The sequence below is a fragment of the Camponotus floridanus genome, unplaced genomic scaffold (assembly GCF_003227725.1).
Source record: "Camponotus floridanus strain SB8 unplaced genomic scaffold, Cflo_v7.5 scaffold37, whole genome shotgun sequence".
In the NCBI taxonomy this organism is placed as follows: Eukaryota; Metazoa; Arthropoda; class Insecta; order Hymenoptera; family Formicidae; genus Camponotus; species Camponotus floridanus.
Window position 1 is genome coordinate 1,022,956 of NW_020229514.1, and position 15,757 is coordinate 1,038,712.

Here is a 15,757-nt window from a genome sequence, read left to right on the forward strand (position 1 = left end):
TTTTACATTTAGCTGTTTACATTGTATATTAGCTGTTTACATTTATTTTAATTATATTACTTTCTAATCTATTCTGTTTGATATATCGTTTGATAAAATAATACATTTAAAATAATACATTTTTTATCATTTCCTGTCATAGAAATTGCGCCAAAATAATTGGATCTTGACTACAGATGTCGCTATGTTCGCGCAACATCCGTTTCTCAATAATATTGTCAAATGAAAGAAGTATATGTGGATATTTAATAGTTTGTAATAAATATCAAATGACTGCTTTTATCTAAAATCTAACACCAATGCATTATATTAAATGCTTTGTTTATTTTCGTAATATAAATTAAAATCAATCTTATATAATTTGGAAATACTAGAGTATATTGAAACGACTTCAAAGGTTATCATAAATTTACAATAATGTAAACTTATAATAATTAAAAGTTCATCATCAAAAATTCTATTATACCAGTAACAAAGCATATGCTCCAAATATTTATACTATCTGTATAAATACGAATATATTCATAAGAAAACATAATATAATATATATAATATAATAAAAACATATATATAACATATAAATAGTGATAAAAGACATAGAATCGAAGATGGATCAAAATATTGCACAAACTCTGTTGACACACGGTGCTAAGTTAGTTTTATTGGATGTACCAGCAGGCACTGATATTGGCATTGATATGAAATCGTGGAATACAGGGAATAATTTTAAGGGCATTAAAATGATCCCACCTGGAGTTCATTTTGTACATTACAGGTAACATATATGTATGTCAGATATATTTCTCTTTCTTTACAAGTATATTGAATAATTTAATAATATCTCTATAGTGCAGTAAAACTTGGCGAGATGGCACCGAGAATTGGTTTCTTTCATGATTTCAAGGAAAGTGAATTCTTAATAAGAAAATGGGACAGCAAAGAAGAAGACATCAGTGCAGAATGTAAGAGAAAACAAGATTGTTAATAATTCTAAATCATTGCATAATAATATAATAACATTGTCAAACAATAGCTGTACCCGAGGAGACAATTGAAAGATTGAAGGATAATTTAAAAGAACTGGATAGATATTTAGGACCATATCCATATGAGATATGGAAACAATGGAAGGAATTATCAAGTAGGATTACTGAATCTCTCGTGGCAAGATGTTCACCTTTATGTGGGTAAGTAGAAAATATAAATCGTATCAACCTAAAAATATAATATTAAATATGTATTATCATCAATAAAACATTGTGTTTCAGTTATGTGCGATCTGCTTTGGAATTGGAGAATTGCAGTGATGCTTTGAGACCACGTGGTGGAGAATCTAATAATAAGCGAAGAAGATCTGGTAAACTCACAGTGGAAGACAAAGAGGAGGAGTTACTTCCAAATCTGAAACCAAAACCTGGCACAGAACTTAGACTCACAGAAATACCCGACAAGCATTATCCCGATGACGCAACTCCAAGCGAGATAACGCGGCATTCTCTTGATTCCAGTTACGTTTTACACACTACCTTGAAAAAAATACGAGAGTAAGTAAAATTAAAAGTAAAATTACTAGTTCGAAGCAGAAAAAATATGAAATATGAAAAAATGCATAAATATTTCTAAAAAATCATTCGTAATTCTTAGACCTATCGAAATCATCGGGGAGATGCAGCTGACATTCATCTGTTTCCTAGTTGGACAGAGTTTGGACGCCTTCGAGCAGTGGAAGAAACTTGTGACACTGATCTGCGGTGTGGACAAAGCGATTCCTCAATATCGTTTTATCTATATAGAATTTTTGCAAGTTTTGGAGACAGAACTGTTATACGTGCCTGAAGAAGTTCTGTGCGATATTGTAGCAAGCAATAATTTCGTGTATCACAATTTGTACAAATTATTCGGTAATATTGAATCAAATTCCGAGGTGGATGGTCGACTGAAGTCCTATGCAAAACGTTTGCAGGACCGATTGACCGCGAAATTTCTATGGGATTTTTCGAATTTGCTCGAAGAGACGGACGATGAAGCACCTGTAATCGTACCTCTAGCATAAATACAAACAAAATAAACCATCAAATATGAACAAATATTATTTAATATTATTATTAAATATAATTTATATATTATTAAATATAATTTAATAATATATAATTATTATTATTAAATATAATTTATAAATAAACTTTAATAAATCATGGGAATCTTGTAATTTTTATCTATAGTTATCTATAGATAAAAATTACAAGATTCCCATGATTATTATATATTAATATCAAATCTTATTATATTTTCAAGATCCTCTCTTAATTTACTTTATATTCATATTGAAAATTCTCCCTTCCTTTATTTTTTTAAAATTTTGTTTTAATTATATTTTAATAAATATTAGATTTTATTAAACAATATAACCATTTTAAATGTCATTACAATAGTAAATTAAATTTATCAAATCTCTAAAAAGTATACTACATATAATTGTATGTATACATACGTACAATGTATGCAACGAGAAACAATACTTTAAAGATAAAAAAAAAGATGACAAAATTAAAACATGTTTCCGCCCGGGATCGAACCGGGGACCTTCCGCGTGTTAGGCGGATGTGATAACCACTACACCACGGAAACATTCGATTGAGATGTTCTTGTTACATGATCATATATCAGTATAATAAATTAAATATAATATAAATATATTTAGACAATTTAAAGCAAGAAATTAAATTACATATGTATATATAAATATTTTACATACTTATAGATCAGTGACACAATGTAAGCAATAAGCTTAAATTTCAATGCTCGTTTCGTTATCTTTATTTCTAATAATCTTCTTTAAATATGGATTTGAATTTTGTAGAGAAATGTACGTATTGAAATATTATTAAAAAGTCTACACGTAATTTTAACTCTCTAAACTTCTTCAATTTAATCACAGTAACGTTGTTTCTCCTTTGAACATTCGGATCTTAGAGGACAAAATGTTCTCTAGATCGACATGTTTTGTATATAATCTAGACTTATAACGCTCAAAAAATGTAAGCAATAGAACATAAGTAATAACAGATCATGGTTTATTATTCATGGATTTATTGTAAGACATAAACGGTAAGTAAATAAATATTGTCGATATTGATTTTTATAATTTGAGCAAATATCTTAATTATCTCATCAGTTTTATCGTCTAAATTGCTTTATCAATTGCATGATTTTTCACTCTGAATGTTATAAGGATATGTGGAAAAAAATTTAATTTAGAGCTTTTTCAATGTTCATCAATCATTATACGCATGGTTTTATACAAATTTGCAATTTTTAATGCAAAGCGCAAGTTTTATACAGTAAATCTTTGATATCTCTATAAAAATAACTCCAACACCTGTATAGAAAATTAAAAATCCACCAATAAATTTTTGCCTATGTTGTATCTTGATTAGAAATTGCAAAATTATGTGAAATTATAATTATAAATTCAAACTCAAATATGCGTTCAATTTTACATTTAATTTAATCATCATTACATTCAATATAAAAATATTAATCTGAGACTTGGAAATATACATAATATACATAATACAAACATTTGTATTATGTATATTTAACTTAAACATTTTTATTACATAAATTGCCAGAATGCAAGTTTACATTTCCTAGAAGACTGAAATTAAATTATTAGGAAAAAGAGAGGAAACATTTCGTTTTTAATACCGAAAATTATAATTATCTAATAATATATCAGATAATAGACATACATACATTATGATGAAAAAGGAATTTGTATGCTAAATCCATTATAGATTGAGAAAAGAATCTTTATTCAGATGCAGAGGTAGCTGTTTCGAGAGCTCGTTTCTCCGCAGACAACAAAGAAATTTTCTCGCCGTATTTCTCACGAAGACTTTGAAACAAGGACAACTGGGTTTCGTATTCCTTCTTTAGATCCGCATTGAGTCGCATCGCTGCATCCATTTTACTAATCATCACGTTATGTCGTTCGCGTTCCTCGGAAATCTTCTTCTCCATATTGTCAACTTCAGCCTACAATGTATATCATACAGTTAGTTTAAAAATATAATAATTCTGAATTTACCTCTTTCTCTTTCTCTCTCTCTTGTCTAATGTGATACGCACTTGTCGGTGATGATAAGAGACATTTTCAAAGAGAATAGACAAATCAGAAGAAAATTATTTTGAATATTCCTTTTAAATTTTATGTACTCTCTAACTCGTACATATATTGTCGTACATAAGTATTGCCAAAGGAATGAGGATATAAGATCACCGCGACTCACTTGCAGTTGCTTCACTTCCATGTTACGGATCTGCAGCAGGTCCCGCGTGATCGATACCACCTCCTTCAACGAAGTTACTTGATTGTTCAGAGCGTTAATCTGACTCTCCTGGTTCGTCGCCACCCGATTTCGCTCCTCGTACATCAACGCAGTCTGCGCCAGCTGACCGCGCAATTGCTCCACCGATTGTTGCAGGGTATCTTTGACATCATCGTGATTCGTTATCGCCTCATAAGACACTTGCAACGCGGCCAGCTTCGTTTCCGTCTCTTCCAATTTTTTTCGATAATCGTCACGCTCCTTCGTTCTTTTCTATCGGGAGATTATAAAAGAATTATATCGTTGACGTTAGATTCTATATAAAAGTTCAAAGATCCACGAATCTTTAAACATGTATCAAAAATGACAAAGTATTCGTGATAAGATGATTTCATATAAAAAATTATAGGATTTTAAACACTATTTGTTGATTACTAATATAACAATATAATAATTAATAAATTTAGTTATAATTTTAAATAAAATAATTAAAACCTACAATGTTATAATAGAAGAATAATTTAAAAGATATATTTTCTTTGGAAATTACAAACAGCTATTTATATAGCAAAAATAACGAGAAATGACCAAATAATTCTTTAAGAATATGATCAGATTTAACTTCGTTATCGAGTTGGGATGATTCGTTTCTTTCAGGATAGTTTGTGGTCTCCACGGATTTTCTCACCCGCACTTTCGCTTCCAAACTGGATATACGCGTTGCGTTGTCGTCTCTCTCACTAAGCTTTGAATTATCAGCCTAGATACAACAAAGAGTACGATTGATAAAAAAATAATGATTTAAATCAAATAATAATTAATAAAAAATATAAAATAATTAGGATAATAATTTTAAAAAACCATAATCGGTTGCAATTTATAACTGATTATCTATTATTTATTTTTTCACCTTCTCCTCATTGGCAGATTTCGATTTCGGCGTTTCTTCACTTTGAAGAGCAATCGCAGTTAAACTTTTAGCTTCGGATTCTTGCGCGTCAATAAATATCACAGCATCTTCTGTAGCTACATGTGTGATCTCTGTAATATTCGGATCAGCTATCTCTTCGCCGAGTGAGTCATTCGTCGCTTCTAAACATTCGGCCTGTACATTTAAGGTCGATACTGCGACTTCTTCCACGGTTGTAGTTTCATCTTTGGAACATTTCAACTCGATAGTTGATAGCGAAATTGCATCATCGACACAATCGGTCTTTTCTACAACGGGTGCATCTCCGCCGGCTGTAGGATCTGATCTATTTAAATTCGACATCTCTCTTTCCTTCTGCAAGAATGACATTAATTAATAATTTCAATCGCGATGAAGTCAATGCCGTAGCGTCCAATTGCGAAAGGAACAGAAGAACGCGAGAAATAATATAATATTTTTTGTTATACTCTCCACCTCTACATATCATTTAAGCATATGAAATGTCACACGCACCTTCGTCAAATATTTTTATATTAAATATATGTTATGATTATCGAAGCTATAACAAAGTGCTTTTTGCACTTTTTATGATATTCGTTTCTTTCATTTAATTTTGTCAATTTATGTTAATTCATTTAACAAATTTAATAAGTTTTTCAAATATTAATAATTCCTTCTTTAAATAGAAATTACAACGTTGATTTAAATAGCCTATTATCAAGAATGATTTACCTAAAAAGGACAATGCATGTGTAAGTGTATATCTAGTATTCAACGTCAGAGAAACACTTTCATTGAAATTTCACTATTAACCGGAGCGACTGGACATCGACGACTAAGTAGAAGCATAAGATATTTTTGGCTATTCGCGGTTCGTTCTATTTCGAGTTACATATGTCAGCAGTTTAATGATATTCATACGCTCAGTTATATATAATATACACAATTTGTTGAATAATTTTCATACATTTGTCTTTTTTAACGCAAATTAATTAATTTAATTTAGACGACATTTAAAATTATAAATTACAATTCGATATACGCTAAATATTTATACCTTAAAAAATAGTAATATCTTAGTGTATGTGTGTGTAATCACTAAAGAAAAAATATTTTTTAATTTAATTAAATTGCCAATTCTACGTCCACTGGAATTTTAATCTTATTTTTATTCCGCAAAATAAAAAAATGTTTTTAATTATTTTTATTTTATTAAAATCATTCCTCAAAATTATTTTTTGAATAAATTCAAAATAGAATGTTAACACACAAGATAAATAGTGTTTTCATTGTCATTCATCTAATTCAAAGTTAATTCCAGACAAAATCAAAGACAAAAGCCGCTCGAAATAAATTAAAACCAATTTTCACAAGACAACTTCTGAAGATTTATCATTCTTCTTATCTATTACTAATATAACGTATATGATACAATAATCCTCGAAATATAATATAAATGGAGACATCAGCCGATAATTTTATCATATCCGCGAATCGAATGAAGAACTTCTCAAACTTTTCATTGAATGTGTTATTAAACTATTTGATTTTTATATAATAATATATTGAACTATTTTTTACAAAATTTTTTCGATGAAATTGTGCATTTCGAAACTCAACTCTTAGAAAAACTTTAAAAATTTAGAGATATAAATAAATATACATAATATAGGCATACATATAGAAAAAATAAAGACAATCTCTATCTCTAATATGAAGAGTATACAGTATCATGGCTTTCAATATAATTATAATGTGAACACAAAGTTGACGTTTTAATTTATGATTTAATATTTAGCATTACTTTTTTATAATTTTCTTTTCTGGCACTTGAAAAGATATTCACATTTATTCCATTCTTTATAATTATTTTTACTATTTAAATCTCTTTTGTAATATATTTTAATAAATTAAAAAATTTTTAAAAACTTCTAATTTTACTAAAAATTGTAATAAACGAAAATTTATCATCTTTTTACAGAAATGCTTTAAAATGCTAATCAATATAATCAAAAAAGATATTGAACTCACAATATATATCATTATAATTATCCTCCATTTACATAAATATATAAATAGTTTCTTTTTTAAATCACACTTAATTCGCAACCTTTCTTTCTGTCTTTCAAATGTACTTTAAATATTTGTAACAATTCCTGCCTTTGTAAATAGGTATAGGCAATGGATAACATTTGTAAAGCCGTTGATTGAACGTGAACGCCGCCGTTTGAGAAGAGATCATGTCCTAATTCCAAACAAGTGCCAAAGTCGCATTCATCCGCGGCTATTGTCGCTAATCTTACGATCTCGTCGAGTTTCACGAATGATGTCTTTCTCTCATCTGAAGTACCAGCTTCCTCTATCTGTTTTAATATCTTTTGCAAATCGTCTGTAACACATTAGTAAGAAACTTAATTAAGATTAACAAAAAGTATGTTCCTTAAATATATACAGAAACTTAATTATTGTCAATCGAATATCAAATATATTATCAATGCATCCAATTACTTTACTTACTGTCTGTTGCTGCCAAATCTCTATAACCCAACTGAGTCTTTTTATCGTAAGGGACTACAATGCCTGCTTTATGAAAGGTTCGTGCTACAACTTGTCTTTCTCTCGATCGCATATTTACAGTGTTTTTTTCCAGAGTTATTTTATGTTGTTTAGCAAAGTTTTTCAGCTGGAAATGCAGACGCATTATACCAGTCTTCTCAAAAGGATTGGCTGATTTCACTTTATCTTGCAAATAAGCACTATAATTTAGACAATTCAGACACAAATATAAGAAAAACAATACATAAAAATAAACGTACATAATAAGATATTATATATATATATATATATATATATATATATATATAAAATTTTTATATATATATATAAAATATATACCTAAAATTTTGTTATCTACTTACTCAACTGCACCAAATATATTTTCTGCAACAGATTCAAATATGCAATCTATGTTTGCTCGATTTTTTGCTACAAATACTGGCTTCTCATTAACACTATCTCGCCAGTAACCAAAATGTAATCCATCTTTATCATCAAATTTTATAATGGTCTGCAAATAAAACTTTTTGTATTAGATTTGTTTGATTTTTTTTTGCAATATTTTCAGACATTATTTTCATAATTTCATGATTAAAAACAAATGTTACTCATCTACACCTGAAATTCTGGAGGATCATAATAGTATCTCCAATGTACCAAATATTTTTCTTTATCGTTTATACTATCAGCACTTTTTATTTTACCATCTAGTATATCATATGGGCCTACAAGTTTCAAGCAAATAGATTTACATGCCATGAGAGGATTATTCTTTGATAAACTTTTACAAAATTCGTAAAACTGAAAAAAATCTACTGGCATCTCGACCAGAAAAAGATCCTTAATAATTCTCTCAACATTGACATTGGATGTCGATATGTTTGCAGCTATGCTGCACTTGTCAGGTTCAAGTGAATGATTAGACTGATTCAATGATGTCTGTACAATTGTTGCATTCTTATCTGATGCTTCTGTTTTTTCATTAAAGTTTTTATCCTCATCCTCATCACTGTTTCTAATATTGTCGTTTCTCTCCGGACTCGGGGAAATATCGTGCAAATGTCGCTCGCAAAACTCGTGTATCTTTTGTAATTTTTTCTTGGGACTTTTCTTCTTCTTATCCTCTTTAATAGGTTTTTTTCTTTTTATGCCAGTAATCGTTTTCTCAGCTTTTTGTTTCATCTGCAAAGTTTTTGAGATATAAATAATAGTGATGTGTCGATATATCAATTAACATAACAATTCGCATACTTCTATATATTATACATAAGTATATATTATAATAAATATATATATATATAATATTATGTAGAATTCTATAATATATAGAAATCAATTAATTAAATTTATATGTTTTTCGATACCATATCTCTTTTTGGCGGGTGTTTGTATTTGCTATGATGTTGTGGATTTTTCTGATAGCATTTGACACCGTATTGACAAGGAATTCGCGGATCATCCTTGTACACCTGAAATTGAGTATCCTCGTTGTCGGACGACATCGTAGACATAAGATAAAAATATGTTCCTCGACTAAAACATTATTAAAAAATTTAGAACCTTGGGTGCAATTGACGCGCTAGGTTATCCTTATTTACGTCATAATCATAGACGTAAAGGGTCGTTTACAATGGCCGTAGCATAAAGGTGCAATTTCATTGACGCTAGAAACCAGCGGCAAATTAAAATCACTAGACTTTCTCTAGATATGGCGTCAGTAAAATAAAGTTCAAACAGTTTCAACTTTTTCAGTGTGTAAAGCGGCCTTTTCATTGACGCTACTTTTTAGCGTCAATGAAATTGCACCTTAACAGTTGGCAGCCCTACGAGATAGGCTGTGCAGCACTGCGCGTATATAAAATAAATTTGAAATCGCTTCTAGCCTAACCATCTTCACGCGATCGACTCTATTTGAATTGCACGGCATCGCATCGAATTATGATGCGGCGCCGATTTGTTCGAACGTAATTCGGGACATCGCGATGCTGTATAAGCGTCGAATGAGCACGAATTGTCACGCAAATATGATAAATCACATCTACTCACCGTTCACCGGCTGTTCCACAGGCCGCTCCACTCGGGACGTCCCATTCCGATCTTGACGCACACGATATCATCAACGCGAACGCGCGACACTTTATTCGGCACTCCCGATATTCGCTCGCATCCGATAATCATCATCAAGGGCGCAAATAACGCGACGCGACTTCGCTCCATCTTCGCGATCGCGCTATCACTGAACTGTGAAAAATAGCTGTCGCGCACTTTCACCGACATATTATGAAAGTCGCGCGATCATCCTTGGATACTTTCGACGCTCTTTCACTCGCGATATTCGTTTAAAAACGGTTAAAAGACGCGAAAAATGCGGACCTACGACGATCCGTGTAACTGCGTATGACTCCGATTCACGTATGACGCGTATGACGTAGCTATGACGCGTATGACGTAGCAGTCACGCGCCAACATGGCGGCCGAACCAGTGCGCATTCGTTTCTGCGTACTGGTTCGGCCGCCATGTTGGCGCGTGACTGCTACGTCATACGCGTCATAGCTACGTCATACGCGTCATACGTGAATCGGAGTCATACGCAGTTACACGGATCGTCGTACGTCCGCATTTTTCGCGTCTTTTAACCGTTTTTAAACGAATATCGCGAGTGAAAGAGCGTCGAAAGTGTCCAAGGATGATCGCGCGACTTTCATAATATGTCGGTGAAAGTGCGCGACAGCTATTTTTCACAGTTCAGTGATAGCGCGATCGCGAAGATGGAGCGAAGTCGCGTCGCGTTATTTGCGCCCTTGATGATGATTATCGGATGCGAGCGAATATCGGGAGTGCCGAATAAAGTGTCGCGCGTTCGCGTTGATGATATCGTGTGCATCGGAATGGGACGTCCCGAGGCGAGCGAGTGGAGCGGCCTGTGGAACAGCCGGTGAACGGTGAGTAGATGTGATTTATCATATTTGCGTGACAATTCGTGCTCATTCGACGCTTATACAGCATCGCGATGTCCCGAATTACGTTCGAACAAATCGGCGCCGCATCATAATTCGATGCGATGCCGTGCAATTCAAATAGAGTCGATCGCGTGAAGATGGTTAGGCTAGAAGCGATTTCAAATTTATTTTATATACGCGCAGTGCTGCACAGCCTATCTCGTAGGGCTGCCAACTGTTAAGGTGCAATTTCATTGACGCTAAAAAGTAGCGTCAATGAAAAGGCCGCTTTACACACTGAAAAAATTGAAACTGTTTGAACTTTATTTTATTGACGCCATATCTAGAGAAAGTCTAGTGATTTTAATTTGCCGTTGGTTTCTAGCGTCAATGAAATTGCATCTTAAAGGCCGCAGCACACACTTTTGCATAAGCGCATAACCATAAGCATAAGGAAATTGATTGGTCCCCAAGTATATGCATAAGAAAATGAAGCGTTTGATTAACCAATCAGGTTAAAGAAATTTTTATTATTTTTGTCCTGATTGGTCAATCAAACACTTCAAAGCATTTTCCCGACCGTAGGTCCTTGTCCAATGAACATGAGTCTATTCATTTTGGCGGCACTTTTATTCTTTTTCCAACGTTTTGAAAATTCGCACCTGTTGCATCGTAAATATATTTTATACACATAAAAATGCAAATTAAACATTATTATCGCGTATGCATTTATTTTTCTTTTCGATATAGTTTTATAATATATATAAAAATGTTCAATTATTTTTGCGTCTGCAAGAATGATACTGACTGTAAAACATAAGTTTAATAGAAAATACAGTTATCATAACATGAAATATTATCTTAGTAATTAAATTTCATTCAATTTAAATATTTATAACTTGAAAAAGAGGAAATCCATATTTATATATAACCATATATATATGTATATATGTATATATATATATATATATATATATATATATATGTATATAACCATATATATATGAATATATATATATATAACCATATATATATATATATATATATATATATATAATTGATCTTTATTATATCTGGTAACATTTTTTTAACAAATTGTATAATTTCTTATGTATAGAGTTATGTATAATATGTATATAAGTAAAGTAATTGTAAAGAATGAATATATATATACTATATTGACAATATACGTATAATTGAAATGTAATAAAAATCTGAAACTTTTCTATAATTAAGTTCGTACAATTAGAATATTTCCAAATTAATCAAGACTCTATCTTCGTACACTGCGCTCCTACTCTCTCTTTTTTTTCTTAGATATAAACTGTTCTCTCAACAATGTTTAAAAATCTTGTTGGTAAAAATATCGCTACGTTCATCGATACTGAACGAATAATTTATCCCCATAAACAGCATAGAAATTATTTTAACGTTTAATGTTATGCATTAGGCAGATATCGGCCTTATTATCGTCTTAAAAATGTATATTAATTTATTTTTCTTTAACGAGGAATGTTTACGCCACCGCTCGGGCCTCCGGCAGAAAGCTCTCCCAATATTTTATGAGTTGGTTTTGGTGTTGCAGCATCGACTCTAGATACTCAATTAACTGCTTCTTGAAATCTTGTACTCTGATCAATTCAAAACGTTCAATTTCCTCTTTTATCATTTTCGAAATATTATCGAATTCCTCCTGACCTCTGTCCACTTTTGACTCCCATTCTATGACTTCAGTAGCCGCTTGACTCGTCTTGTCCGTCCGGCCAGATTGCTCGAGCCGCGCCTTTTGTTCGCGTTTCTTATTCAGCATTAATTGAGCATGCTGCCAATTTTGAAAAACTTTCACTCTCTCATGAAAGACATCCTGTACAGAAGAATATAAAGTATAAAGAATGTAATTTCAACCAAGAACATAAATACAGTTGTAAGTCGTAAACCACCAACTTTTATTGCACCAATGAGTGCAACGTAATCCCTCAACATTTCTCCAAATTGATAGAGATCGCTGTTGCTTTGCGTCTTCCTGATAACTTCAACTTTTTCTAAAGTTTCAGCCAATTGTGCCAGCGCTCTGCCGAGAGATGCTCCCGGTTCACCATGACCAAGGACGGCAATCGATTTTGCTGTAGCACCGGTGCAATTTGCTAATTCTCTTCTTTGATTTGTTAAGCAATCAACCGCGGAATGTAATGCACGTAATTGAATATCAAGGGAATCTATTTGCGATGTTTTTTCTTCAAACCACTGTAAAGAAATAGGATTTTTCTTTATTCAATTTCTTTTCAAAATTTCATATACTTTATATAATGGATAATTATTGTTGCCAAATATGCTGACAGATTATTTTAAATTTTATATATATTTGACATTATATACATAACTTGACAATATAATTATAACTCTAAATATGATTAGAGTATGTGAGAAATTAGATTGAAATACTAGTAAATGAGTCAATGCATTGATTTCAAATGAACATACCTTACTTTCCTAATGCAAGCAACAAAAAGTCATTTCACGATACTTTGTAGGAAATACATGCAAGAAGAAATATGTTTATATTGAAGAAATCTCACCATATCGCTTTCATCCATTTTGTATGTTATCTTATTAACAGTTTCTCCAACTTTGTTGAAAAGTCGCATTACTCCTTTACCACTCAATGCAGATGTATTGGTAGCCTTAGGCAATTCTATATCTATAAATGAAAATTAAATATTAAAATTTGAAAATATTTTTTTATACAAAAGGAACCTAATTTTACAAGACATTTACTAATTTATTAATTAATATTATTCCTTACCAGCTTCTAAAAATTCTCTGAAATCAGGATCGATACTCAGAACAGGATGTAAAGCTGTTCTATTCAAGTATCTTTCAAGAGCTGCTCTACGTCGTTCAAGAAATTCAGTAGAACTTGAATTTTGCTCTTGACTTTTATCTCCAGACATCTTAATTTTTGTCGTTCCTATTTATATATATGTGTGCAGTTCTTTATATTTTTCTTATAGTTGTACAATCAAATTATAAAATTAAATTATATTCTTACCAATAACACTTTTTTCTGGAGCTGGTGGAATTATTCTGCCATTCCTAAGATATTTCTCTGTCAATTTGTCATGGAGACCTAGAAAATCGCTGAAACGTCTAATTACACTAAAGTTCCTCTTCTTAAAGATGAGCATATTTGTTCTTGTTTCAACTTTATATGCAACATAGGCACCCATTCCATCACCAATCTTTTGAGGAGAAGTGACAGTAATCTTTAAGAAAACTTCCGAGGCATCTGCTGGAACCTATATTGTACACAGACATAAAAAATAATAGTATTTAAATTATTTATACATAATTATACTAATACAATTTAATTTGTTGCTCTGTAATACCTCTTCTAAAGACTGGGAGTGGATGATATTTGTAGACAATGTATCTGCATTATCATTGATAGGAACGTCATGCAGATCACCGATATCTGTATTCATCGGTCCTAGTGGAGGACTCAAGGGACCTGGAGCTGGGCTGGACATGGAAGAGAATGAATTCTCTTCCGGTGCATCTCGCAAAGACAGCTTCGGCAGTTCCGCTTGAATCTTGGATACTCCATTATAAGGTGAAGAATCTTCCAATTGGCTCTGTTCCTACAAATATGCCAATGTTACCAAAGTGTGTATGCGAGTTTACAAACTTGCCTATGCATCATAATGAATTATCATAATTGTTTCTTATCACGTTTCTTATCACAATTCTCATATGCAATAGCAAAATTGTCTATTGTGCAGAGAAATGTCGAGCTGAAATAATATTTTGACGAGTTCACAATATTTTCCTCCATTTATATAGATGTGAAAAAAATGCACGCGTGTCAAAGAAAAATAATACAGATCATTCTCGCGAGCAACATCGCACGAGTATAAATTCCACGAGGTTATAGATTCTTCCTAATTTCGATTCCCAACGTTGATCGTTTCTCCGACGAATACCTGGACCGCGGACGCGAAGATATCCTCGTCGTCGTCCTCCAGATCGTCCAACTTGGTCTCGTTGGTGTCGAATAGCGGCGGTGATTCCATCATATCGGCCATCTTAGCGGTTCTGTCAAGCGGATTACTTTCTGTCTCGTTGGTACGCCAGGGATCGGCCCCTCCGGACGATGTTTATATCGACGACGTCAATTATTGCTATCGGAGCGATATCGGCTCCCGACACGAGATTTCCGTGTGACGCATCGTTCGTAAAAATTCCATTTTCCGCGTGTCAGACGCAATAGGTTCGTTCGTTTTAACGGCGTTTTCCCGCATTCTACTAGAGGAATTTCATTCGTTCTTTTCTATCATCTTTTTCCCTTCCTCGATGCTCGAATTTGTATTTTATTTCACTTTATTTCACGTTGAGAAGGAGTGTACAACATAATCAAAGGTTTGTTGCTTTCAGCACAGAAATGTATTATCGGTTTGATATATATTTTTTATTGAAAGAAAGTAGATTAAAAATTTAAAAACTAAGCAAAATAGAACAGGCCCGAGATATCTTTCCATTTCCATGAGATAAATACATATCTCGAAAGAAAGAAAGAGGAAGTAACGAAAAAGTGAAAAGATAAAGAGCAATAAAAAAAACCTAAAAATTGCGACAAAATAAAAAATATATACGAAAAATCTATTTACACATCTAATACATATAAGAAGTTGTACATTGCATTCTAGAAATGAGAAAAAGATGACGCAAGAGAAGCTAATACAATTCTGCGTCCGAATTAAAAATAGGGAGAAAAAGAAAAATTCAAGACGACAAAAAACAAGGACGAAAAAAGGTGGGATATTGTGTATCCGAGGACAAACAGATATCGACAGAGGAAAAGAAAGGTAAGCAGGCATCAATCATGCCGACCGTGTCGACTGTACGAAGTTCCTTAAAGAGAGGAAAGAGGGCGTGTTATTCGCTAACTTTCTCCCCGCGAATATTTCCCCCTAAAGAGGTCGCATTCCAATGGTTGAATCAC

The 15,757-nt window shown here is 32.2% G+C and overlaps 3 protein-coding genes and 1 non-coding gene across 8 annotated transcripts; 1 reads left to right on the forward strand and 3 right to left on the reverse strand.

Annotated features, from left to right (window-relative positions):
• The first annotated feature begins 329 nt into the window (after nucleotides 1-329).
• On the forward strand, nucleotides 330-2,087 carry LOC105253252 (protein AAR2 homolog). The gene is made up of 6 exons (XM_011261145.3): nucleotides 330-397; nucleotides 586-775; nucleotides 850-962; nucleotides 1,034-1,187; nucleotides 1,269-1,544; nucleotides 1,645-2,087. The coding sequence occupies exons 2-6, from the start codon at nucleotides 609-611 to the stop codon at nucleotides 2,051-2,053; spliced, it is 1,119 nt and encodes a 372-aa protein (XP_011259447.1). The 5' UTR covers nucleotides 330-397; nucleotides 586-608; the 3' UTR covers nucleotides 2,054-2,087.
• A 468-nt stretch (nucleotides 2,088-2,555) lies between these two features.
• Nucleotides 2,556-2,628, reverse strand: Trnav-aac. Its single transcript has one exon. It is a non-coding gene; the product is annotated as a tRNA-Val (tRNA).
• A 454-nt stretch (nucleotides 2,629-3,082) lies between these two features.
• LOC105253251 (histone PARylation factor 1) lies at nucleotides 3,083-9,433 on the reverse strand. Of its 5 annotated transcripts, none has more exons than XR_002192639.2 (6): nucleotides 7,294-7,387; nucleotides 5,242-5,616; nucleotides 4,954-5,091; nucleotides 4,293-4,604; nucleotides 3,757-4,038; nucleotides 3,083-3,379 (listed from the first exon to the last, which is right to left on the reverse strand). XR_002192639.2 is itself a non-coding variant. In XM_025411111.1 (6 exons), the coding sequence occupies exons 1-6, from the start codon at nucleotides 9,327-9,329 to the stop codon at nucleotides 5,592-5,594; spliced, it is 1,353 nt and encodes a 450-aa protein (XP_025266896.1). In that variant the 5' UTR covers nucleotides 9,330-9,433; the 3' UTR covers nucleotides 5,405-5,591. The 5 variants fall into 5 exon arrangements, 4 of the variants coding, with proteins under 4 accessions (XP_019883684.1, XP_019883685.1, XP_025266896.1 ...); XM_025411111.1 differs by lacking the exons at nucleotides 3,083-3,379; nucleotides 3,757-4,038; nucleotides 4,293-4,604; nucleotides 4,954-5,091; nucleotides 7,294-7,387 and adding exons at nucleotides 7,423-7,651; nucleotides 7,780-8,018; nucleotides 8,181-8,329; nucleotides 8,437-9,000; nucleotides 9,183-9,433 and having other exon boundaries at nucleotides 5,405-5,616; XM_020028125.2 differs by lacking the exon at nucleotides 3,083-3,379 and having other exon boundaries at nucleotides 3,620-4,038.
• Nucleotides 9,434-11,952: 2,519 nt separating this feature from the next.
• LOC105253249 (sorting nexin-2) lies at nucleotides 11,953-15,098 on the reverse strand. Its single transcript, XM_011261140.3, has 7 exons — nucleotides 14,739-15,098; nucleotides 14,145-14,396; nucleotides 13,808-14,054; nucleotides 13,562-13,726; nucleotides 13,335-13,456; nucleotides 12,703-13,002; nucleotides 11,953-12,622 (listed from the first exon to the last, which is right to left on the reverse strand). The coding sequence occupies exons 1-7, from the start codon at nucleotides 14,838-14,840 to the stop codon at nucleotides 12,275-12,277; spliced, it is 1,536 nt and encodes a 511-aa protein (XP_011259442.1). The 5' UTR covers nucleotides 14,841-15,098; the 3' UTR covers nucleotides 11,953-12,274.
• Between the last annotated feature and the right edge of the window lie 659 nt (nucleotides 15,099-15,757).

Excerpts from the sequence above, each read along its gene's own strand:
- LOC105253252 (XM_011261145.3), top strand. The coding sequence starts at position 609 with ATGGATCAAAATATTGCACAAACTCTGTTGACACACGGTGCTAAGTTA. Across the intron at positions 1,188-1,268 it reads AGATGTTCACCTTTATGTGG|TTATGTGCGATCTGCTTTGG; the intron begins GTAAGTAGAAAA and ends ATTGTGTTTCAG. Across the intron at positions 1,545-1,644 it reads ACCTTGAAAAAAATACGAGA|ACCTATCGAAATCATCGGGG; the intron begins GTAAGTAAAATT and ends CGTAATTCTTAG.
- LOC105253251 (XM_011261144.3), bottom strand. The coding sequence starts at position 9,329 with ATGTCTACGATGTCGTCCGACAACGAGGATACTCAATTTCAGGTGTAC. Across the intron at positions 8,330-8,436 it reads ATGATCCTCCAGAATTTCAG|ACCATTATAAAATTTGATGA; the intron begins GTGTAGATGAGT and ends TTTTATTTGCAG. Across the intron at positions 8,019-8,180 it reads AATATATTTGGTGCAGTTGA|TGCTTATTTGCAAGATAAAG; the intron begins GTAAGTAGATAA and ends TCTAAATTATAG.
- LOC105253249 (XM_011261140.3), bottom strand. The coding sequence starts at position 14,840 with ATGGCCGATATGATGGAATCACCGCCGCTATTCGACACCAACGAGACC. Across the intron at positions 13,003-13,334 it reads AAATGGATGAAAGCGATATG|TGGTTTGAAGAAAAAACATC; the intron begins GTGAGATTTCTT and ends ATTTCTTTACAG. Across the intron at positions 12,623-12,702 it reads CACTCATTGGTGCAATAAAA|GATGTCTTTCATGAGAGAGT; the intron begins GTTGGTGGTTTA and ends TCTTCTGTACAG.